Genomic DNA, 25642 nt, shown 5'->3' on the forward strand with positions numbered 1-25642 from the left:
AGGGTAGGGGCGGGCCCGCCTCATTTGGACGGAGGCAGGCCTGCTGGCCAGACGAGCGAGGAGCTGTCCGGTCCAACTTGAAAAGTAAGACTAAGGGGGTTCCGGGGTGGGAGGGTTCGTTGGGGGGGGTCCAGCAGGAGGGGTTGGGTACCCTCCTGCCGGCGATCTTAGGGGAGGCCATTGGGAGGCAGGGGAGGGGAGGGGAGGGGCGGGCCCGCCTCATTTGGACGGAGGCAGGCCTGCTGGCCAGACGAGCGAGGAGCTGTCCGGTCCAACTTGAAAAGTAAGACTAAGGGGGTTCCGGGGTGGGAGGGTTCGTTGGGGGGGGGTCCAGCAGGAGGGGTTGGGTACCCTCCTGCCGGCGATCTTAGGGGAGGCCATTGGGAGGACCGGCAGGAGGGGTTGGGTACCCTTCTGCTGCGATTGTCGGGAGGGCCGTTGGGGGGGTCTACAGGAGGGGTTGGGTGCCCTCCTGCCGTGATCGCTGGGGGGAGGGGAGACTTGCAGCCGTAGCCGCGGTCACTATGCTAATCACGGCAGCATTTAAAGTACATGTCGTGTTTGTTTTTGCATTGCTAGCCCCAGGGGTGGTGGAAGATTAGTGATTGAAAAACTGTATGAAAAATAACTATTTTAAATTTAGTGATCAAAATGTGTCAGTTTTGAGAATTTTTATTAATTAATTTTTTCTCTGCGTGTTTTGTTTTTGTATAGTTATTAACTAATATTTAACTAAGTTTTAAAGTTTTAAAGTTTTAAAGAATGTTTCCTTTATACGTAAATAAAGAAAAGTGAATGGGATTGCAGTGGCGGTGACGGGGCGGTGAATGGGGTGGCAGTGGCGGTGACGGGGCGGTGAAGAGGATGGTGAGACGGGGACGGGGCGGTGACGGGGTTGATGAGACGGGGACGGGGCGGGGACGGGGATGGTGAGACGGGGACGGGGCGGTGACGGGGACCAATTTTTTCACCGTGTCATTCTCTAGTACAGATGATAGGGGCTTGCCTGACGAGCAGAAATCATGGGGAGGGAGGGGGGAGCAGAGGGGGAGATGAGTGAGGAGAGATATCGGGGGGAGGGGGGGCTTCAGAGCTAGTGCACTTGTAGGTCAGTTCCTCTTTGCTGATCTTCCTTCTTTCCACTCTTCTCTGCCTCCTTGCTTTCTGCTGCTTACCTTCTCTCCTCAACTTTTACACTTTCCTTTTCTCAGTCAATCTCCTTGCTTCTGTGTGCTAGGAGAAATATCATGAGTCCATAAGACCCCTCCCACCCCAAATACACATACGCTGTTCACCTGTTTGCTTAAGGATGAACCCATGAAACAGGAGATTAACAGCCTGCTCTGCAGCATGGGAGAGAGGCCTTACAATATTCTTCTGATGCCACCTTGCGCTCACCTTCAACCATATCAGCCTTCAGCATTCCCACGGTGGAACAAGCTTGGCTATTAGTGTAACAATGAGAATTGGTAGACCAGCATTCCTACCTTTTTTTTTTTTTTTTCCCAGCAACCCAAATAGCCTGAATTTCACATATGATGACGCATTGGATGATTTTGTCCAACAAGCATGCCTCCCCCCCCAATAAAATTGTTAATCTTGAGAAGAACTCCCATTATGTTGTGCTGGGTTCCTCCCCCCCCCCACACCCTCCGCTCCATTTTATTTTAGAATGGAATGGCACTCCTTTATTCTTGCCCTCTAATAAAGGCTCTGTTCTGCTTTGGTTCTCATAATGTGAATCCTACAATTTGAAATCTAAGACTTTGGCAAGGTTAACCTGGCACTATTTTGTGTCTATTTGAAGTGTAAAGAAAAAAAAAAAAGCTTTATGAAATGCACATACATACACACCAAAAGAACATGAATCACTTCCCCTTTTTTGTTTATTTTTTCCCGGCTTTACCCTCCCACCTCACCAAGTATATGCATTCCTTTTCTATTAAGAGTTTCAGAAAGATCCATGCACATAAGAAATCAAATATAATTTGAGAGGAAAGAAACAATACTAATAAATGACCAATAGTGGATGCTGAGGTGACTGGAGCTGGCAGCACCTTAAAGATTAATCCAGTGATTCTTAAACCTGTCTTGAGGGACACCCAGCCAGTCGGGTTTTCAAAATATCCCTCATGAATATGCATTAAACCAGTGTTCTTCAACCTTTTTACACCTATGGACCGGTAGAAATAAAAGAATTATTTTGTGGACTGGCATCGGTCCGCGGACCGGCGGTTGAAGAACACTGGGCTAAGTCGTGGGCCAGACCCTGTCCATCTTTACCCAATCTCCACCCCAGACCCCGCCCCCATAATAGTACTAATTGTAACACTATTTTTTCCATTCATTTTTCATAGATACACACAATATAATCTTATCAACAACACATAATGATTAACTACAAAATTAAACTACACAAAGTACACTGACAACAGATGTAAATTCTCAAAATTGACATAGTTCAATCACTAAATTCAAAAATAAAATCATTCCCCCCCTACCTTTGTTGTCTCCCTCCCTCTTTGCTATGCCTTACCTTCTGGCCTGCTCCTGCCTGGCCATTTTATGCCGCCCCCGGTGTTATCTTCAGGCCGGCTCCCTCTTCCTCACTGATGCACCTCATCTGGAAGCCTTCCCTCTGACGTTGCAATGTCAGAGAGAAGGCTTCTGGGTCAGGCGCAAGAAGCACATAGGAGCCGCTGCCCGTGGCTTTGTGCACTGAATCAGTGAGGAAGAGGGAGCCGCACTGTGCGCCACACTGAGCGCACTGTGGATCGGCGGTTAAAGAACATTGTGTTGGGCCTGATGCACGTGCTGGCCCTGTGGACCGGCAGGAAATTTCTGTGGACTGGCACCGGTCCATGGACCGGTGGTTGAAGAACACTGCATTAAACTACGGGACTTAGAGCCTAATTAAATAGTTACCAGATTTACTTACTACACACAGCATAAGCTATTTATTGGAAATATATCAACTCGAATCAATATCTTTTTTTTAATTCTTTATTCATTTTAAAAACTTTCAATAAGTGCAACATATGATACAACCAATATCTAACACAATTCATGATTCTTTTTTATACTTATAATATTCATATAATCAATATACCATAAATAATTTTCATCTTGTGAACCTCACAACTACCATGCATTCATCACAATCAACCATCCCACACACTAATCACAATTATAACATAGCAGTTACTAGCGCATGTTTGACCAGTGCTTAATATCAGTCCTGGAGAGGGGCATGTTTCAGTTGCTCGTTATTTTGTTGATATAAACAGTAAACGGGCTCAAATTGCCTCCCATCAGCTTTCATCGATTCAGTCCACTGTTCCCCTCTTCCACCTCACTTGTCCATGGTGTTACTTATGTCGGTAAATGAACGGCCCAACAGCTCTTCAGCTTGGAGAAGAGATGACAGGAGATATAAGAGCTCTACAAAATCCTAAATGAGGTAGAGCATTCTAAAAGTACAAAGACTAGGTTACGTGTTAAGATGTTAAACAGCAGTACATTTAAAGCAAATAGAGAAAATATCTGGATTGCATATACGGTAATCACTGGATCTAGTTTAAACTCAAACTAGTTGCAGGACAAGTGGTAAAAACAGTTAATATATTTAGATTTAAAAAAGCATTTAGATAAATTTCTGGATGATCCTACAAACGAGATAGACTTTGGGAAATGCATTGCTTATCCTTAGGGTTAAGTGGCATTGGTATTTTGTCACATTTTTTTGGAACTCGGCACAGTATTTGGGACTGGGAGTAGCCACTATTGGAAAAAGGATACTTGGCTAGAAAGACCCTTGCTCTAACCCCTAGTAGAGCAACTTTTTTTGTAAAGGGGATGGGACTTGATATACCATTTTTTTCTGTGTGGTTATAATCAAAATGGTTTAAATATTTTAGATAGGCACTTATTTTGGGGCAAAGAAGTTTTTAAGCGACTAACTTGCCTGGAGTCGCAAGGAGCTGCAGTGGGAATCAAACTCACAACCTCGGGGTAATGAGGCAGCTGCTCTAACCCCTAAGAACATAAGAATTGCCCCTGCTGGGTCAGACCTGCCCATTCTCCTCCCAGGTATACACCTCCCCCTTTTGCTGGTGCACACACTCTGTAGAATACCAACCAAAGAGAGTTGTATATAACAGCTAATTAGAGTCGATTAGTACCAAGTAACACTAGTAGCCTATTGGTAGCCAAGTAATACTAGTAGCCTACCTTGTTTCCGGATGCCAGTGAGCCCAGCTGCTTCCTCTGCCGGCGGTCCCGCCCCTTCTCTGAGCCCTGCGCTACGCTGCTTCCTCTTCTGGCGGTCCCGCCCTTTCTCTGACATCAGAGAAAGGGCGGGACCGCCGGAAGAGGAAGCAGTGCAGCAGGGCTCAGAGAAGGGGCGGGACCGCCGGCAGAGGAAGCAGCTGGGCTCACTGGCATCCGGAAACAAGGTAGACAGCTTCTCCATGGGGGAGGGGGGGAGGCTGTGGGGGTGCGAGTGGTTCTTCGGGTGGGAGTGCGAGCAGTCCATCGGGGTGGGAGTGCGAGCGGTGGGGGTGCGAACGGTCCTTCCGGATGATGAATTGGGCGGGGTGGGAACTATGTAAAAAAAATTTTATATAGCGCACCCACGCGTATAACGCGCAAGGTTATGCACGGTTTGTAAAATCGTGTATAACGCGCGCGTTATATGCGTGAAAATACGGTCATTTGCATTTGTGAAGGCACATGTCCAGGTCAAGATGTGGAGAATTCCCTTAGTATTTTAGAAGAGGCTCTGTCAAACATAGAGCCTCTCCTAAAAAGGTGCAGGATAGCACATGTAAGTTTTTCAACAAAGAGGGAGCAGCCCTTTTCAAAGAAAGCTGAATGTGGGGAAAACGTAAGTTAAACACACATATACTCAACTTACTGGGGGGGTCGATTGAATCTAGCTTAGCCCAAGGGATGCCTGCTGTGTTGCACTTTTGATGATATTGGGTTCAAATTTGGCTGCTGAGATCTCTAGCAGTAATTGATATCTGTATTGTAGGTCTGCCCAGAACACTCCTTCTCTCTCTACCTTACCCACATCCTCTTGATTTTAAAACATAGCAAGTCTCTACATATGGATTCTGTTGTGAAATGACATTTATACATGTAAGTCTCTCTAAATGTGCTGCTAATAGGGATGCTCCTAAAATTAGGCAATTAAGACCGTAATACAGAAAGATGTGGGGCAATGAATGTACCTTAAGATTTAATGCAGAGATGCATTAACAGTTAATGATATAACAGCACAGTTCATGCCACCTGAATAGCAGTAGCGAACTGATCATGTTATCTGCCATTCACTTAATGCACAATTTTAAAATAAATCTCTGTTAACTTAATGTCAGGTTGTTGTGAGTGCCCCAAACAGCAGATATTTTGTCTATTAACCTGGAGTAACTGCAAACCCTTACTGCATTTTAGGTAATAGGCTCCTTAATTTCCACACTTTGATAGCTTTTTCATTCTTGAGTTGTATTTTGAGCTGTCCTCTTATAAACACTAAGATTGATTTTTTTTTTTTTTTTTAATCTTTCAGAGAGACTAACTTGAAGTTTAAGATGTCACTTGAAATAACGGACCAGCTGTTGCAACAAGAGCAAGCAATGGCTGAATTTGATGGTTAGTTCAATAACAATAGTGTTTTGCTTTTAGAATAAGCAATCAGGGGTATGTGTGTTTGTGTGGAAGGTTTCCCCTTTGCATCTGAACCGCTCTTATCATAGGAAAAGAGCTAATTCTCTGAACCTGACTTTATGCCATCATCCTTTCCCGCATGAACTACTGCAACACATCATTCAACGGATTGACAGTAAAAAAAAAAAAAAAAAAATCTTCAGCGTCTTCAAATGTACAAAATGCAGCAATTAGACTTCTAAAGAACCTTCGCTCCCACTATCCAATATCCCAAGTTAGAATTGAGAAGTAACCCTAGGTTGTGTACTTTGTCTTTGGCGGTTATGGTAGGTTCCCAGAGAAGAGAAGGACGGTTATACGTTCAGTGTTCTTTGTGGATCCAAAGGAGTTCAGTTTTTAAAGTGTTTCATTTGTTTGTTAGTGGACATTGTGACCAGCCAGGAATTTTTCCAGTGCAGGTCCCAGTCAAGATAAAGGGAAAAGAGGTGAAACAGAAATCCCGGGTAGGAATTGGTAAAGAACAGGTTGGATCTGAATTAAATAACTTCATAGACCACCGGGGGAGCCCAAGAGGCCCTTGGAATACTGCCAGGGCTGATACAGCAGGGCGTTTCCCCAGAGTATATAAGCCTGCCCACGACAACAGGGAAGAAAGCCGGTTAGGGAGGAAGCTTAGGCTTTGCCTCCCTAGGGACCCTGACGAGCCAAGCAGGGACAGGGAGCCCCAACCTATGGAGCTGGATGAGGTTGCACAACCAGAGGGTTTGACTCAATCTGAGGAACTGATGGACTTTCAAGAGTCTTGTGCTGGAAGAGATGTTAACCTACCTGAACCAATGCAGGTGAACTGGACTCTGAGCCACAAACAGTGAGTGAGTTTTGGAAACTGTTTGTGTGCTGTTCTTTTGTTTTTGAATGCTGATTTTTGCTGTGAAAGTTTAGAGAGAGTATTTGAGGGAGAGGTTTTGCTTCCACCTGGGAGGGAATGTGAAAGTCTGTTTGAAAGGCTGTATTTTTGCAAAACCTACTACTCTCTCCTCTTCCTGGCAACCCTAATTATTAATTGCCAGAGGCTTTCTTATTTTCTGTTATGGACTGGAATCTAAGTAAAACTTGAAAGCTGAACTGTATCTGTTTTTGAGTAAAGAAAGGACTGCTGGGTAGCAGTCAGAGTGAGCTCTCTACTGCGCCCAGGTCTCAACAATACGAGAGACTTAAGAAGCAGTGAGAATAGGAAAGTTGCAGTTAATTAGCCCTGCTTCAATTACTCTGCCATTTTGACAGTGTTGTGTTTTTTCCTTTTCTTTACTGGACTTCTGTCTGGAATTCTGAATCGATGGAAGTATTACTTACCTGATTGGAAGGATTAAGTAAAGAGATCTATTTATATAAACTGTCCCTGTGTTGGAACTTTATTTGTGGTGTTTTTTTTTTTTGTTTTTTTCTTTTGAAAATCCGATCCTGCAGGGTGACTCCAGGCCGGGTCACACGCTTAGGTGCTGTTTAGTGTAGCCATCAGAATTGCAACTAAGCCCTGTTCAGGGTTATGCTGGTGGCCACAACATCCAGATTTTGATTTCTGAGAGACAGGAAGTTTTGTAATCTGGGAGTCATGGTTCTCTCCTAGTGGAAGATATACTTGGATGTCATCAACCAAACAGTGAATCTAGATTTGGTGTTTGAGCTATATCCAAGATCGGTGTAATGTAGACATTAAACAAAAGAGGATAGTAGTGCCCCTTGTGGCACGCTGGATTTGATTGACTTTGGCTTTGATAGGGTAGCATCAAATAGTACGCGTTGGGATCTCTTGTTTACGAAGGATGTGAACCAGAATAGTGCTGTATCTTGGATGACAAGTTCTGTGAGTCATGTGAGGAGGAGAGGATGATAGTTCAGATTAGATAGGGCCATATGGTCTTTATATGCCTTCATTTTTCTATGTTTCAGAAATTGAACTGCTCTGAATGCAACACTTGGTTTAATTCAGAAAATTTAGCAGAGGGTCCAGAGCCCTCTCAAGTGCATTTCTGAATAAAGGGCAAATTAGGAAGAGGTTGATACTAAATGAGTGCAATCCAAATTCAGTTTATTAAAGCTATTGTAGTAAATAAAACAGAAGAGAGGAAATGGTGATGTCTTTCCTTTTTTGGACTAACCATATAATTTCCAATATACTTATGAAGGCAAAACCACCTTCAGCTCAAGTATGAACAAGAAATGAAACGTGAACCGCCTTGAACTGCAAGGTATAGGCAGAATAGAAGTCCCTAATGTAATGTAATGTAACCTGGTATGACTGTTGGTGCAGACAGGGAGCATTGGCCAAGCAGTCATGGCGGTCATCTCAGAGGTCAGAAGCTTTAAGCCGTGCCTTGTGAAAGGTTGTAAGGACAACCTCTGCTCTTCTTGATATCGTATCAAAAGCCCTACTCCATAGTCTATTTGTTGACAAAGTAAAGGATACAGTATCACAATTCAAAAACAATTCTATGGCTAGATCAGTCTCAACAATATCAGACTTCTTTCTTCCACCAATTACGGAAGATCCTATCACCAGCACTATTACATTCATGACAGTTTATCCCTTACCATAGACCCACCCTTCAACGTTTTCAACCCTCTTCTTACTCTTAGAAGTAATGCCCAAGAGATTGAAGGTGGGTCTCCAGCACCCAGCTGCCTATTTTCAAATCCAGTCCTAGATTTTTGTAGATATTACCAAGTGGGAGGCTAGCTCGATCACTTCCTTCCCACATGGCAGACCGTCATGTTGGAGTAATGGATCCTGAACATTGTCTCACAGGACTATCGACTCGAATTGCTTTTCATAAATCCAGACATCACGTTCTCATCCTCATATTCCGCTTATAGATGTGAATCTGACACTTCTCATGCAGAACAATTAAGTGGAGAAAGCACCTGAATGTCATAACATGAGTTTCAACTCAAAATTTCTTCACTTTCCCAAAGAAGATTGAGGGCCTTCGTCCCATTATAGATATCCGTTCACTCGACTCCTACCTTAGACATTCAGAAGACTCACACTGAGATCCCATGACTGGCTAGCTGCTCCATCTCAAAAATGCCTATACTTATAACCCCATTTAATCTGCCCTCTGGCAAAATGTCTTCCGCTTCAAATTATTCAGCTATCACTAAGAGTACAAAGTATTCCCTTTTGGCCATGAGTCTCCTCAAAATGCCTAGCAGTAGTAGCAGCACATCTATCTAAACAGCAACATTTTGCCTTTTCAAGAATTCTACACATCTTACCCTGATTGCTCCTTGATGGCCCAGACAAATCTGGTACCCACTTCTGTTATCTCTCGAGGTTCTTCCGATTTCTTCAAAATCTACCCTTCCCTCCTCATGTAACAGCAAAAAACATTCTCCTTGCCACCAGACAGCCCTCTACTAATTAATTTAAGTGAACTTGTTTCTCTCATTCGGTATCTGCCCAGTGTCTGGGCCCCATCAAGTGTCCAATTTCACACATACTAACTTACATTCTCTACTTATCAAATTCAGGCCTCAAGACACATTCAGTGCGACTTAATTTTTCTGTGATTTCCACCTATCACATCCCAGTGAAAGGCATCCAATTTTTCAACAACCCCTAGTAGCATACTTCCTGAGGCCTTACCATTCTCAAGCTTTGTGATCTGCTACCGCCATGGGGTCTTAACATTTTCTTGGACCATTTCACAATCCTTTAGAATCACTCTCGCGTATCTCGCATAAAAGATGACTTTCTCACAGCCATAACATTGGCGAAATAAGTCAATGAGCTCTAGACACTAGTAACCTACTATTCGGATAAACAATTTTTCCATAGCCATGCTAAGCTGTGCATGCACATGAAATTCCTTCCTAGGGTGGTTTCAGATTTCTACCTTATCCAAAACATAGTTCTCCATAATTGTACCCTCCTCTGCATGCCTTACCGGTGGATCAATGCCTTCATACTTTGGACTGCAAGAGAGCACTCTTTATAACCTCGGAGAAACTGCATCCCCTAAGTCATACCAATCAGCTTTTCAACACCTACAACCCAGCCAACCTGGGTCAACCAGTTTATAAACAAACCATCTCCCATCTGGATTTCATGTTGAATTCACTTGTGCTACATCAAAGCAAGTAAACCACATCCTTCCCACCCACCCCCAGACCATGCAGCATCATCATGTTGCCAGCAGCAGTTCCTACCAGCTGCTGGAAGCTAACCCATAAGCCTTCCCTCAGATGCAAAACTCAATCACGTCAGAGGGAAGACTTTTGGGTCAAGTTGGGTTGGAAGTGTGTTGGAACCGCTGTTGGATTGACAGGCCTGAGCCCAAACTGGGTTGGCCAGGCCAGTCCAGACCCACCCTATGGCTATGCCCCTGGCCAGGTATAACAAATCACAAACTTGATTCTTATACAGTAGCCAATTATGACAGGTAACTTTCAGGCTGAGTCATAAATTCAGCCAGGATGTTACTGAATGAAAATGAGCTTTCGCGCCATGAACTTCTGTAAGCACTCAAAATTACAGCAATAAAACTTTCTAAAATGCAGGCATTAACCTTTTTTGTATTAAATTGCTTTTAGGGTTGATTGAGTGCGAAGAACCCAATAATCGGCTGGACAGGTTTCTGGGCACAATGTTCTGGAGGGGTGCAAGTTATCCTCTAGATTCAGATAAAATTTTGCTGCGGGGTTGTAAAATCCGTAACACAGACTACTGTCATGGGCTGGTGATATTTGCAGGTAAGTGAAAATATATTCTATACTTTATGCATATGAAATTAAAAAGGCATAGAATTAAGTTTTACAAAAAGTACTTATTTTAAACTGGAACTACTGGATTTCCATTTTCTTTTTTTTTATCTCCTCTTTCTAGGAGCAGACACTAAAATAATGAGAAATGGTGGGAAAACCAGATTGAAAAGGACAAAAATTGACTCTTTGATGAATTATATGGTTTATACGGTAAAGATTATATAATCTGCTTCATGCTGAGCTATTTTTTGTAAATAAGAGGTTTCTTGAAAGTGCTTTAGCTATAGATGTATCAGATCAAGAAACTAATGTTAAAGATAAAAATACAAATTATAACAAGTCGGTATAAAGAATAAAAAAAAAAATTGCTAGCAGAACAGTGCATCTTGCAGTTTGGCATCAGCCCTGTAATTCAGCTCCTAATTTTTTTGTTTTGTCAATTTTTAATTGTTAGAGGCACATTGCAAGATTGTTGTATACTTGATATAGAACAAATCTAGTACTCAAAATGAAAACCACCAACCCAAATTAATTTAAAACAAAATCCAAAAGATGATATTCTTGTATATCTTGTATTGTATATCTTTCCAAGAGTATAAAAAGCCCAAAAAGATTTTGGAGGGGCCAAAACAAAATATACGAATACAAAAGACCTACTCCCGTATCTCTGAATTTGCACACAGAACCCTGGACTAACACTTTTATAAAGAATTTGAATTGTTCACACGGAGGTGGCTTATCAGTATGTGAGAACCTCCTATCAATGATTAGGAGGTTCACCAGGGTGTTGCACAATTCATGTGCACCCTACAGTGCACTGCAGGGTCTACCCACAAACATCACTTGTTGCCAACCCGTGTTTTTTAAAGTAAAAATTTTTTGAAATCAAAAAGTGTTGAATGCAAATGTAAAGATGAGATATCAAAAATGCAATACATTACATTACATTACATTAGGGATTTCTATTCCGCCATTACCTTGCGGTTCAAGGCGGATTACAAAAGGTTAATTTAAAAACAGAGTTACAATGATTAGCTAGAGAGGTAGGTTGTAGATCTTATAGACATTTAGCGGGTTGTTGAGGGTGAGGTGGTTTGTAGTAGAGTTGATAGGTGGTCAAAGTGGAGGTTCTTTTGTTATTATTAGTGCAGTAATACACAAATCACTAAACCTGCATATCCTAATGAGAGAAAGATTCCATGATATAAATAACCAATCACTTTGAAAGGGAACTTACTTGTAGTGTCCGCAAATGTTCAATAGTTTCTTTCAAGGGAGGTGCCTTGGTTGATTGCCCTACAGAATACCCCATTTCATATCCTTCTTCAGGGGCACATCCCGCCACATTCTGTGTGTTAAGACCTTTGTGTCATTGCGGGATCCTCCTAATCATTAATCATTGATAAGAGGTTCCTACAGACTGATAAACCACCTCCGTGTGAACAGTTCTAATTCTTTATAAAAGTGTTAGTCCGGGGTTCTGTGTGCAAATTCAGAGATACGGGAGTAGGTCTTTTGTATTCGTATATCCTTTACAAGACACATAGAAAACATTTCTTTAGAAAAGTATAAAAAACTCTTACTTTGCTAGTCTAACCAGAGTTCTCTGAGGGAGATTAATAATAATAGCTTTATTTATATCAGTTCAAGACGGTTTACAACAAGAGAGGCTGCAGGAATGCTGCGAAGTTACATCAAGAGCATGAAGTAGGAGTAAACAAATAGGCGTGTAACATAATTATATAGGCTCTCCAGTATGTAGCAGTCCTCAAGATATTCCAAACAGAAAGAGAAAAGGATAAGTTCCAAACAAGTTAAAAGTGGATACTCCACAATATTTTAGTACTTCAAACTGCTATTAACTATTCTGTTTCAGTCGGTTTCGCCCTCCACAAGCTTCTTCAGGGAGCATCATACTAAAACCAAACAAGAATGAACAACCATAAAAAAAAAAAAAAAAAAAACCACTTCAACAATTGCATATATATTACAAACTAGAAAGAGCTCATGAAAACTTATGATGTCAAAAGGCAGCAACACTCATGAGACAAAATGGCAGAAGTCCAAATAATGTGAATGCATGCACATTTAACTTTTTTTTTAATAACACACTAAAGCATGCTAGATCACGTTGGCACATATATTCCACATAGATCCAAGCAGAACAACTCATGCGCTCTGTTCACTCCTAACACTGCACCAGCAAATCGGTGCTAGCACATCCAAAACACTAGTGCACGTGAGCCGAACAAATCAAAAATGTCAAAAACCCACGCAAATATTTACAAAAAGGCTCGCAATTTAATCTCTGAATTCAACTCCAGGGGAATCAGGCGTGTATATATATATTTAATTTATACGTAAGCCACCTAATGGAATGCAAATGTCATGTGTTCACATGCTTTTCAAGTGTGTGAATTTCAACATCTTAAGTAGAACAATTTATATATATGTATATCTATCTATCTATATCTATATATGTATATATAGATATATATAGATACATATATAAAATTACGTATAAATTAAATAATTCTATGGATTATGAATCTGAAGTTGTTGGCGAGGGCATTGAATGATATAACACCTACTACCACTATTATTTCTATAGCGCTACCAGACGTATGCAGCGCTGTGCAAAGTCATGAAGAAGACGGTCCCTGCTCCTAGGAGCTTACAACCTAAACAGACAAACAGGTTGCCATGGATACAATTAAGGGGAATGGTTAATCTGCTGGCTAGGTTGGTGGGCAGTGGGGAAACACCTCTTCTATACATTGGAAAAACCTTGCGAAAAGTGAAGGCTTGTATCATTGAACATTGCTCAGCAACTTGATGTTATAAGGAGTCTGCTCCTCATCCTTTACCTTGAGAGGAAAAAGATTGTGCTATACAAGACTTAAAGTTTTGCATTTTGGAACAACTCCTTTGAAGAGGAGGGGGCCTGGCTAAACGCTTGTTGTGGCAGGAACAATCTTGACGCTACACTACCCTCCACTAAGAAAATAAGAATAGCTGTACTGGATAAGACCAGTGGTCCATCTAGCCTAGTATTCTGCTTCCAACAATCCCAAATCACTGTATCCGCCATTACTTCAGTCACATATTTAGAATGTAAGCTCAAATGTATTTATTTATTTATTTAGATTTTTATCCCGTCCTCCCAGTAGCTCAGAACTGTCTACAAGTAAACATTCACAATGGAGTGCAATTGGACATACAAGATTATACAGTAGATTTAAATGTTTGGACACACACGACTGTGGAACAGTTTAAATATAGGGACTATACAGCAAATTAAGAGCAGTAGTTTAAATAAAAGTAGTTTAGTTTGAATACAAGTTATTTGAGTACAGGCTGAGAGAGGACTATATATGAATTAGGGGGAAGATTAGAAAGGAGAAGGAAGAGTAGAGGTGGGGCTTAAGGGGGAGGGGTGTAGACTGAGGGTGACCTTTAGTTGAAGAGAAGGGTCTTTACCATTTTCCGGAATGTCATTAAAGAGTTCTGTAGTCTGAGTTGAGGGGGGAGTTGGTTCCAGAGATGGGGAATGAAGTAGCTGTACTTATTGTACTTCTTATTCTGTAAGCCAGTGTTTCTTAAACCTGTCCTGGGGACCTTCAGCCAGATGGGTTTTCAAGATATCCCTAATGAATATGCATGAGGCAGATCTGCATGCCTGTCACCTCTATTATATGCAAATCTGCCTCTTACGTATTCATTAGGGATATGTTGAAAACCTGACTGGCTGGGGGTCCCCCAGGACAGGTTTAAGAACAATGCTGTAAGCTGAAAGTCAACCTAAAAAAGCTAAATATAATAAAAAAAATATTGAGTTTATGAAACATTTACACTGTGGAACCCATATAACATGGACATGGGGGTCCAGGTTTTTTGATCTTGTTTAAATGAATCCATTAGCTGGTCTACACTGTAATCTATAAAATAACAAAACCAACCCTGGGCCATGTTATATTGAGACATGCTATACAAGTCAACATTTTATTTGCCTTTTCTTTCTGAGAACAGTATTGTGGACTAATGTCTTCCATTGTACAAACTATTTAATTGCAAAACTTTCTCTTTCAGATCTTTGTTCTTCTTATTTTATCATCTGCTGGCCTTGCTATTGGGCAAACATTTTGGGAAGATCAATTAGGCAAAAAGAATGTATCTTGGTACCTCTTTGATGGATATGATTACAGCCCCTCTTATCGTGGTTTCCTTGCTTTTTGGGGCTATATCATTGTTCTAAATACTATGGTGCCCATTTCTCTTTATGTCAGGTAATGAAAAGTCTTCTGTTTATTTTTACTTTCTAAAATGGAGATAACATTGATGTATAATGGTTGCTGCGGATGGACAGACTGGATGGACCATTTGGCCTTTATCTGCCATCATGTTTCTATGGCCTGATAGAAACAGTATATGCTGTGCCAGGAGAGGCAGGTACTAGGAGACATCCTCCAGGAATAATCCAGACATATTGTGAAGGACTGATGGTCACATACATATTGATATAACAGTAAATTTTGAAGTGTTCTTCTCCAAGGACAGCTCAGTCAAATTTTTTGCTAACTTGGATGGCAATTTTGGTAAGCCCAACTTGATCCTTAAGGTGGTTTGCAGAGTAATTGATACTACCTGTATAAACTGCTATTTTGAGCAATCCATAGGAGGATGAAGTTGACCATTTGTTTTAATTTGACCAATGTTTAATTTACGGATTATGTCGAACAGTCCCTGCCCCTGAAGGAAGCCTATTTGTTCCACATCCCAAAAACTTTAATACAAAATACTATACATGCTTGTATTGCAAGACCTCGCTCATTTAAAACAGTCACTACACTCCCGCAGTGTCAGAGAAAAAAACCCATCGGCTCAGTTGCGATGATGCGACACGTGTATTCTGTATGTATTCGTATTGCAAGACTTTGCTCGTTTAGAATAGTCACTACACTCCCGCAGCGTCAGAGAGAGAAGAACCATTGGCTCAGTTGTGATGTGTGTATACTGTATGTACTCGTATTGCAAGGCCTTGCTTGTATATCAAGTTAAAATTTAATCAAATGTTTTGCTCGTCTTGCAAAACACTTGCAAACCAAGTTACTTGCAATCCGAGGTTTCATAACTGAGCCGATGGTTCTTCTCTCTGCCGCTGCAAGAGTGTAGTGACTGTTCTAAACAAGCAAAGTCTTGCAATATGAGTACATACAGTATACACGCGTCACATCATCTCAACTGAGCCAATGGTTCTTCTCTCCTGATACTGCAGGAGTGTAGTGACTGTTCTAAGCAAGCGAGGTCTTGCAATATGAGTATACTATTTTATATTAAAGTTTTTGGGTTGTAGAACAAATCATCTGTTTCCATTATTTCCTACGGGGAAATCCGCTTTGATATACAAGTGCTTTGAATTACAAGCATGCTTCTGGAACGAATTATGCTCGCAAACCAAGGTTTTACTGTACTTACCTTGCATATTTTCATTTTTAAAAGTATTTAAATTGGTGCAAAGACCACAGCTAAAGAGCAGCTATATAGGGAAATACCCTTACAGTAGTTACTGTAGAAGCTGAGAAATTTTGGCCAAAAAAGTCAAAAATTGCCTCTCAGTTTGCTTGAGCTCCTTGGTGTCTAGCATTTTCCTCCCATGGCTGATGCTGTGGGAAGGAGGAGCAGTTTCCCTCACTCTGTGACATATTTGAACCACCAGTCTTAGGGTTATCAGACGTCTGGATTTCCCTCCTTTTGAGGACATGTCCGGGGGATCCAAACGGCTTTGAAAGTTTCCAATGTCGGGACAGCATCCGTGAACGCGTGGAGGCAAGGCGGTGATGTCGCACACTGCATCTGCGCATGCACGTATGCCGTCCCGATTCACGAACAGTTTATGGGGATGGGACAGGGCTTTACGTGAGCAGAACTGGGCGTCCATAGGTCTGGATTTTCCTTCAGAAAAATCTGGTAACCCTAACCAGTCTAGAGTAGCATGGTAACTCTCCCGGCTGACGATGGCCTACCAGCTCCTGCCCCTTAACTTCCTGCTTTACTTCTAATTAATTACTACTACTACTACAACTACTATTTATTCTTTCTATAGCAATACCAGGCGCTCGCAGCACTGTACATTAAAAACGCAAGAGACCAGTCCCTGCTTGAAAGATCTTGTAATCTGATTATGACAGACAAAACAGGACAAAAGGGTGAATCTGTACACGCTGCTCAGGATTTGGCAGTCTGTTGGATACGCAAAGAGATGAGTCAAAGATGACCCTGAGGTTGTGAGAGACTGGGAGGATGAAAGTGTTACCCACAGAAACAGAGGGGGAAGAGGAAAGGCAGGTTTAGGAGGATAGATAAGGAGATCAGTATTAAGTCATGTATAATTTTAGATTGTGGTGAGTCATCCAGGTAGCAATGTCAGACAGGCAGTCTGAGACATGTAAAGACTGGTTATTTGTTAAGCTCCATGCACTTGCTGATTTCTGATCTGGGTTCCCATAGAAATTTTGGCCACAGAGAGTGTAGATTTGCAAGTTGTCAGCATAGAAGATGGTACTGGAAGCCGTGGGAGGAGATTAGAGCACAAAAAGCCTAGATTCCCATAGAAATTAGCAATTACATGTGTAACTGCTTTGAATTGCACATGCAGAATTTATCACACACAACTACAAGGGTACTTTTTAATCTGGAAGGTGCATAGGTGGATCAGGGGTGTGCCTTGGGCAAGTGCACGCAGTTTATAGAATGCTAGCATTTATTTGCATAACTGTGTGCATTTAGGCTCACGCATTTACCCCAGCCATTGAGCTGACATAAGTACTTGTACCTAAAGTTGCATGTACAAATGCAGACTTAAGCTAGTATTCTCTAATAGCAATTGATTAATTGCTGTTAAAGAATAGGTGCCTAGGTTCTGAAATAACAGTAATATACACTAGCTTTTGGTTTCTGTTTAGAATTACCCCAATGTCTATTTTTTTTTTTTTAATCAGTTGCCGTACAATATTGAGCATTAACATGACTGTACCAACTGTGTGAACTAAATATGAGCCAAAATAGGTAACAAATACAATGTCTATAGCCAAGGTGAGATGTGATCAGATCTAGTGCATGCGTTTCTTTATTTTTGATCTAGGGTTGATTGATAATACAATGCTGAAAGCATCTAAAAATTGAATTGACAATGAAAAATGTGTCTTATCTGATTCTCCTTTTTTTCATGGTTATGTTTTATAGCAGAATACTGAACTGGTGTTGCTCATTAACTCCTTGCCACCCTTTACAGCATCTAGACTCTCTCCCAATATGTTGGATTTAATTTTTTTTATAAATTCATGATGATATATATAGATTAAGGAGATTACAATATACTATTCCACTCTCTAAAATTTCTGTTTTATTCTGTTATCCACCAGTCTTATATAGCCAGTGAGGCAACAATAAAGTCCCTTCCTCTGGTTAAAGTAGCATTCTGCTTGCATCAGTCAGGTAAAAGTATATGCATTTATAATTGGCGTAGTAAGGGGGGAGGGGTTGTGAACCGCCCCGGGTGCCAAGTCGGTGGGGGCGCAGGCACCTCTCCGTCATGCCCCACCATGCCCCGCTCGCGCCATCCCTACCCCGCCTCTGTTTTATTTTTGCTAGTTCGAGCAACTTCTGCCTGTTGCTCACACCAACCTGGTTCCCCTCTGAATCACTTCCGGGTCACGGGGCCAGGAAGAGACATCCAAGACACCCTGCAGAAGCCTCTTGAACTGGCAAAGATTGAGGTACATGGGAGGGGAGGGCGTGGAAGGAGTGGGTGCACGGAGAGGAGGGCGCAGTAGGGCGCCTCCTACCTTTATTACGCCACTGGGCATTATGAAACTTCTACCTGTTACGGCATAGAGGTGGCACCTGGAGAGAGAAGAGGGCAATTCAATAAAGGGCACTAAAAGTTAGATACCCAAAATCTAGGTGCTAAACTATTCTGTAACAGCAAATTTGCATACCTACCGCCAAACTGTGTACATGGCACCTTAAGTTGTGCATGAAAATCAGCATGTATAGCTGATTTGCACATGCAATTGTTTAACAAGCCTAGTTGGTGCCAATAATTAGCAATTATAATTGATGCACACAACTTGTTAGGTTATGCACACAGCTTGTTAGGTGTATTCTATAAAGTGCTGCACATCAGTTCTAGCACGCAAATCTGAAAAAGGAGTTGTGGCCAGGAGAGGATCATGGACATCCCTAAAACTTGTATGCACTATTATAGAGTACTCCCAATTCATTGGGTGCAGGTGTTTAGACCTGGTTTTCCATGGCCTAAGTGGATGAGCCTAAAAGTTGTACCACGCACTTGCGCTTAACACAGTTCTATAAGGTGTGCATACCTTTTATAGAATCACGTGAAGTGCGGTTCGGTGAGCCCAATTTTCTCAGGCAGCGAATCGATGCACATTGATTCACCAAAGTGAATTGGCGCATCGGGCAGCAGTAGTAAACACCAGTGCACATGGCATATTTAAATCCCATGGCCATGAAGCTATGTAGCTATTCAGTACAGATGCACAGAAATGTGCAGAAGACTAAAGGGCTAAATTACTACTACTGCTGAGGCACTAACACAAGGTCTCGGGTAGGAAACTACTCAGACTGGAGGAGGGTCACGAGTGGGGTCCCACAGGGCTTGGTGCTCAGGCCGCCGCTATTTAATATATTCATAAATGATCTGGAAACAGGGACAAAGTGTGAGATAATAAAATTTGCGGACGACACCAAACTATTTAGTGGAGCTCGGACTAAAGAGGACTGCGAAGAATTGCAAAGGGACTTGAACAAACTAGGGGAATGGGCGACGAGATGGCAGATGAAGTTCAACGTTGAAGAAATGTACATGAAGAATTACATGTGGGAAACAGAAACCCAAGGTACAACTATACGATGGGAGGGATGTTATTAAATGAAAGTACCCAAGAAAGGGACTTTGGGGTAATGGTGGACATGACAATGAAGCAGACGGCACAGTGCGCAGCGGCCGCTAAGAAGGCAAACAGAATGCTAGGCATAATCAAGAAGGGTATTACAACCAGAACGAAAGAAGTTATCCTGCCGTTGTATTGGGCGATGGTGCGTCCGCATCTGGAGTACTGCGTCCAATATTGGTCGCCGTACCTTAAGAAGGACATGGCGTTACTCGAGAGGGTTCAGAGGAGAGCGACGCGTCTTGATAAAGGGGATGGAAAACCTTCCATACGCTGAGAGATTGGAGAAACTGGGTCTCTTTTCCCTGGAGAAGAGGAGACTTAGAGGGGATATGATAGAGACTTACAAGATCATGAAGGGCATAGAAAGAATAGAGAGGGACATATTCTTCAAACTTTCGAATAATAAAAGAACAAGAGGGCATTCAGAAAAGTTGAAAGGGGATAGATTCAAAACGAATGCTAGGAAGTTCTTCTTTACCCAACGTGTGGTGGACACCTGGAATGTGCTTCCAGAGGGCGTAATAGGGCAAAGTACGATACTGGGGTTCAAGAAAGGATTGGACAATTTGCTGCTGGAAAAGGGGATAGAGGGGTATAGATAGAGGATTACTGCACAGGTCCTGGACCTGTTGGGCCGCCGTGTGAGCAGAGTGCTGGGCACGATGGACCTCAGGTCTGACCCAGCAGAGGCATTGCTTATGTTCTTAGTGCAAAAGTTTGCTTGTTCTTTTGCAGTTGGTATTAATGAGGATTTTATTCCTGTTCTCTTTTATTTAAGCACACTTCCATTCTACTCTCAAATCACAAAATAGGGAAATAAATAGATTATAAAACGCCTTGCAAAAGCAATTCAGAATAATGTTTACAATATATAAATAAAAATATAAGGCAGAAATCAAAATCACATAAGCCTGTAGAATTAAAAATAAACAAAATATGTAACATAATAACCTACTTTGAAAATAGCTAATCAAAGCTGAATTGGATCCATATTTTTATCAGTAAAGTCAGAATTCAAATTTAGTCCTTTTTAGCAAAATCCTCAAATACAAGATCAGGAGGAAGAGAATTCTAAAATCTGTCCTGTTCCAGTAACTTTGTCCTGAGTTGCTCAGTTATACTTTCACTGATGATATTTCCAGTCTAGTATCTGCTTGTTATCTAAGGCAGTGGTATTCAACCCAGTCCTCAGGGACCACCTGGCTAGTCAGGTTTTCAGGATATCCACAATGAATATGGATAACAGAGATTTTGAAAACCTGACTGGCCAGGTGGTCCCTGAGGACTGGGTTGAATACCACTGATCTAAAGGATCGGGCCTATACTTGGCTCACAAAACCATCCATACACATATAAATATAAATAAACAATAAAAAAAACCAAATATATATAAATATATTAAATGTAAACAAATATATATTTATAAAAATATATTAGATGTAAACAATAAATATATTACATGAAAACAAGCATTGTAGCAATATCAGAAAAGAGGTTGCAAAGTCTCATTCCTTTACAAATCGTCTTTGCTACAGTATTCTGTTTAGTTGAAGCTTCCCCAAGAGCTTTTTGGGCAGTAATTTAATTGAGAGTGCCTAAACTGTCTACCTTTAAATCTCTTCTTTAAAATATGACCAATTTGATCATTGTACAATTTTTTGAAAAAAGGCATTCTTGAAAAGACGAGACACTTCTTGAACCTCTCAGGAAAATACCCAGAAGCCTGTCATTGAATTTGAATTCCTTTAGATTCCTTGCCACCAGACACAGTGGATATTGAAGTGCTTACCTCCTACCCATGAAACAGTAGCAGTGATTGATGCTACACAATTAAGTCTTGTCTTATCTAAGGAGTCAAAAGTATACAATGGCAACAGAGAATCTGTTAGAGGTTCAGAGTCCCCCCTCAAAGTACAGGGAATCCTTAATATATAGAAAAATAATCCTAACAACTCCAACAATTTTTAACATGGATGCTTATGTAACCTTCTCTTTTTTCTAAGGGACGTTACAGGTGGCATATTTCACTTGAGTGAAATTGGATTCTCACTCATTGCATACCATAATATAAAAATACCCAAGAAGAAGAGTACAGAAAGGACTACCAGGTGAAACTGAAAGAAGCCAAGAGAGATACGTTTAGTGAAAGCACAAGTGGAAGAGCCAATGGCTAGGAATGTAAAAAAGGAAGACAAAAACTTTTTCAGATATATTAGTGAAAGGAAGAAGGAGAAAAATGGAATTGCGAGACTAAAAGATGTATCGATATGTGGAGAGTGATGAGGAAAAAATAAATATTGTTAAACAAATATTTCTGTTTTGAGTTCATGGAAGAAGATCCTGGAGAAGGACCGAAAATTTATTTATTTCATTTAATTTATTTCATTTTCTATACCGTTCTTCTCAGAACGGTTTACATGAGTTTATTCAGGTACTCAAGCATTTTTCGCTGTCTCTCCCGACAGACTCACAATCTACCTAATGTACCTGGGGCAATGGGGGGATTAAGTGACTTGCCCAAGGTCAACCCACAACCCCAGGGTGCTGAGGCTGTATATTTAACAACTATGCCACACTCTCCCCCTGTCTGGCAAAGTTACACATGAGAATGGAGTAGATACTGTGCCGTTCATGGAGGAAAGTGTTTATGAACAACTTGAAAAATTGAAGATGGACAAAGCGATGGGACCAGACAGGATCCATCCCAGGATATTGAGGGAGCTCAGAGAGGTTCTGGTGGGTCCTATTAAAGATTTGTTCAACAAATCTTTGGAGATGGGAGTGGTTCCTGGGGATTGGAGAAGAGCGGATGTGGTCCCTGTTCATAAAAGTGGTTGCAGAGATGAAGCGGGAAACTACAGGCTGGCAAGCCTAACTTTGGTTATTGGAAAAATAATGGAAGCATTGCTGAAAGAAAGGATAGTGAAATTCCTAGAATCAAATGGGTTACAGGATCTGAGGCAATATGGCTTTACTAGACTGGCAACCTTAATGTATATTATTACTTACTTATAATTTTTATCTCATTTTAAATTGTTTGTATCTTCCCACTGTAAGCTTTTAACTTTGCCGAAATTTTAGATGATTTCAATTTTAAATATCTATTTGTACTGTATGTATAATGATTGATTGATGTGAACCGCCTAGAACTCCCGGGTATGGTGGTATATAAAAATAAATTATTATTATAATTTATTATTGCTATTTCCCACCATAGTGCAACATTTGTTTTTACAATTGTAAAACAACCAGTACCTGGCAGTATTGGTAGACTGCAGTAAATTATGTAATACACTCATATTGTACAGCACAGAGTTGAATAATGCATAAATATATGAGGGTGAATCAAAAATGAAAGGCACGATAACTGGAACGGAGCTAGCGAAATGCAGCATATGTACTTGTACATAGCCTGTTGCACAGTGCAACACTTGGCCTTAAGTCATGTGGCAGCCAAGAGGTCAGAAACATGGATTCTCCATCGCAAGATTGTACCATCGAAGAACATACAGTAGTGCGCTTTCTTTGAGCAGAGGGAGTGAAACCTGTGGAAATTCACCACTGGATATTGACTCGGTATGGACATAGCACCAAAAATCAATGAAAGATTTGAGTGAGCATAAAAAGTTTTAAAGTGGAAAAAACAGGTGTAACGAACAGTAGTCGTTCTGGTCACCCATCAACATTGCACACACAAGAGCACATTGAAAGGACAGATGACTTGATTAGAGAAGACCAACTGATAACGGTGTCTCAATTGGCTGCAAATCTGGAAATCAGCTATGAATCTGCATTTGCCATAATTCGTGATGGCTTGGGATATAGGAAAGGCCGCACACCAAACAGCTTACTGATCTGCATAAGCAACAGCGTGTGGAGGTTGTGACCCAGTTCCTGAGATGATATGAAGAAGATCCAAGTATTCTAGAGAGAACTGTCACTGGTGATGAGACATGGGTGCATCACTGCAACCCAGAGAGCAAAAGACAAAGCATGATAAAGTAAAGGAAGCGGTGCTCACCTGGCATCAGGAGCAGCCAAAAAACTTCTTCTCTGCAGGAATGCAGAAGCTAGTTGAACGATGCAACAAATGTGTCATCTTGCATGGGGACTATGTAGGAAAGTAATATGTTCAGCTTCTCACAGTTACTTCTATTAAAGTCGTTAAGGTCATCCGGAAACACTGGATGAAAGCGGGCCTACGTACTTTAGATGGTGTAGTATCGGACTGAAAGCTGCTTGAGTTTTCACGACTGCAACAAAAATTTGACATTGCTAAATCTCATTTAAAGGTGTTTGCAGTTGAAGCAGGCCATTCAGGAGGGGTTTCCTGACTGGAAAAATCTTAAAAATTAGTATAGTTTGCCGTTCCTGTGCTTTCAGGCAGATTTCCTGGGTCACCAGGCTGCTCAGTGGTATAAATTAATATCTGGATTTTTGAATAATAAACCAAAAACTGGTCTTCGTGAAATTTGGAGCATTGAGATAAAGCATCAGATTACTGTGTCTCAATGGCCACGAATTTGGACTTGGAGGATGAGATGTACGGTTGCTGCATCTATGAGACTAACTTGTTTTTTTGTTGTTGTTGCATAGAGCAGTTTGGACCTCAGTTTGTTTACAGAAATTAGATAGTTCCAAGTCTAATAGGTGTTGGCACTGTCATCTCAAAGCTGGGACATTAGATCATTTATTATTTGATACTTCAATTTTGGAGATCCATTTGGGATCAGATAAACAAAGTAATGGAAAATCCAGTGGCACTAACATATGACACTGTGCTATTTGGCACTATGATGAGAGCTAAAAGCCAAATATCATCTCACAATAATAAACTTCTCTTTATTATGACAGGGGTTGCCATACAGCTTCTTCTAAGGAATTGGAAAAACTGGGATAGACTGAACTATTCCTTTTGGTGGGAGTCTCTGTCACGTTTTTAAGATGGAATGTAATATGGCTATACATCAGGGACATTATAAGAAGTTTCCGAAGATTTGAGAACCATTGATAAAATTTTGCAAAGAGTGATTGGAAATTATACCCTTTGGTCATACACGTCCAGGGTGGGTGGGTGGGAGGGCGGGTTGGAATATATTTTTCAATTTCTCAATCTGAGTGTACTTTTTGAATATAATTAGGGGGGTGATGATATATCTTTCTGTCATAGATTATAATTGTATTTAAGTGCTTTTATAGAGTTATATGATTATATTATATTTTGCACTTACCTATGGCTTTAAAATGAATAAAGAAATTTTTTAAAAAAGTCGTTAAATGTATTTTGCCTTTTTGATTTACCGTCGTATTTCTTGATGGGGAAAAGAGTGCACACTAAAACAAAAATCTCTGTTTTAAAAGTATTTATTGAGCTGAGTGATCACAATAATCCGATGTGCTTCACCATCAGGCTGCAAGATAGTTGTATACCCATAACGGATGAATATTGATAGCATGAGGAAAAAAATGCCACAATCCAGATATTTCCAGCTAAAAGTATTCATGTGATGCAGAAATTTTGCAAATTAAAGGTCCTTGTTTGTAGTTTGTTGTTTTCTCTAACATTTTTCATTCATTTACCCTTCTAGTGTTGAAGTAATTCGTTTGGGCCAAAGTTATTTCATCAACTGGGATTTGCAAATGTATTACCCTGAGAAAGATACCCCAGCAAAAGCTAGGACCACCACACTAAATGAACAGCTTGGACAGATCCAGTATATCTTCTCTGATAAGACAGGCACCCTAACCCAGAATATAATGACCTTCAAAAAATGTACCATCAACAGGCATATATATGGTAAGTTTGAACCATCACTACATGCAAAAGGAATACATGTTTTCTTTTCTTTTAGCAGATAATTACTATACTAGGGAATGTTACAGAACAGTTGAGAAATCAGTATGTATGATGATAGGCTAATATAAGTTCAGTTGAAACTGAGAACTACACTCAAGTTTTCAGAGTAAGACCTAGCTCGGGGGTAGGCAATTCCGGTCCTCGAGAGCTGGAGCCAGGTCAGGTTTTCAGGATATCCACAATAAATATGCATGAGATAGATTTTCATCTCAAAGAGACAGTGCATGCAAATCCATCTCATACATATTCATTGTGGATATCCTGAAAACCTGACCCTGCTCCGGCTCTTGAGGACCGGAATTGCCTACCCCTGACCTAGCTGTATAACTATCATCTGTTGGCAGAATATGAATTTTCCACATTTAAATGTCCT

General features: G+C 41.0%; 1 protein-coding gene across 8 annotated transcripts in view; it reads left to right on the forward strand.

The window, feature by feature from the left end:
- The window catches only part of ATP8B1 (ATPase phospholipid transporting 8B1), a 281690-nt gene that overhangs the window by 187151 nt on the left and 68897 nt on the right, over positions 1-25642 (forward strand). For all 8 annotated transcript variants that reach the window (XM_033933791.1, XM_033933758.1, XM_033933749.1 and 5 more), the window contains 5 exons: positions 5573-5655; positions 10264-10422; positions 10556-10644; positions 14524-14720; positions 25001-25209. In XM_033933791.1, coding sequence (XP_033789682.1) covers positions 5573-5655; positions 10264-10422; positions 10556-10644; positions 14524-14720; positions 25001-25209 — 737 coding nt within the window. The remainder of the gene's footprint in view (positions 1-5572; positions 5656-10263; positions 10423-10555; positions 10645-14523; positions 14721-25000; positions 25210-25642) is intronic.

This window comes from Geotrypetes seraphini, chromosome 1 (assembly GCF_902459505.1).
Source record: "Geotrypetes seraphini chromosome 1, aGeoSer1.1, whole genome shotgun sequence".
Taxonomy (NCBI): Eukaryota; Metazoa; Chordata; class Amphibia; order Gymnophiona; family Dermophiidae; genus Geotrypetes; species Geotrypetes seraphini.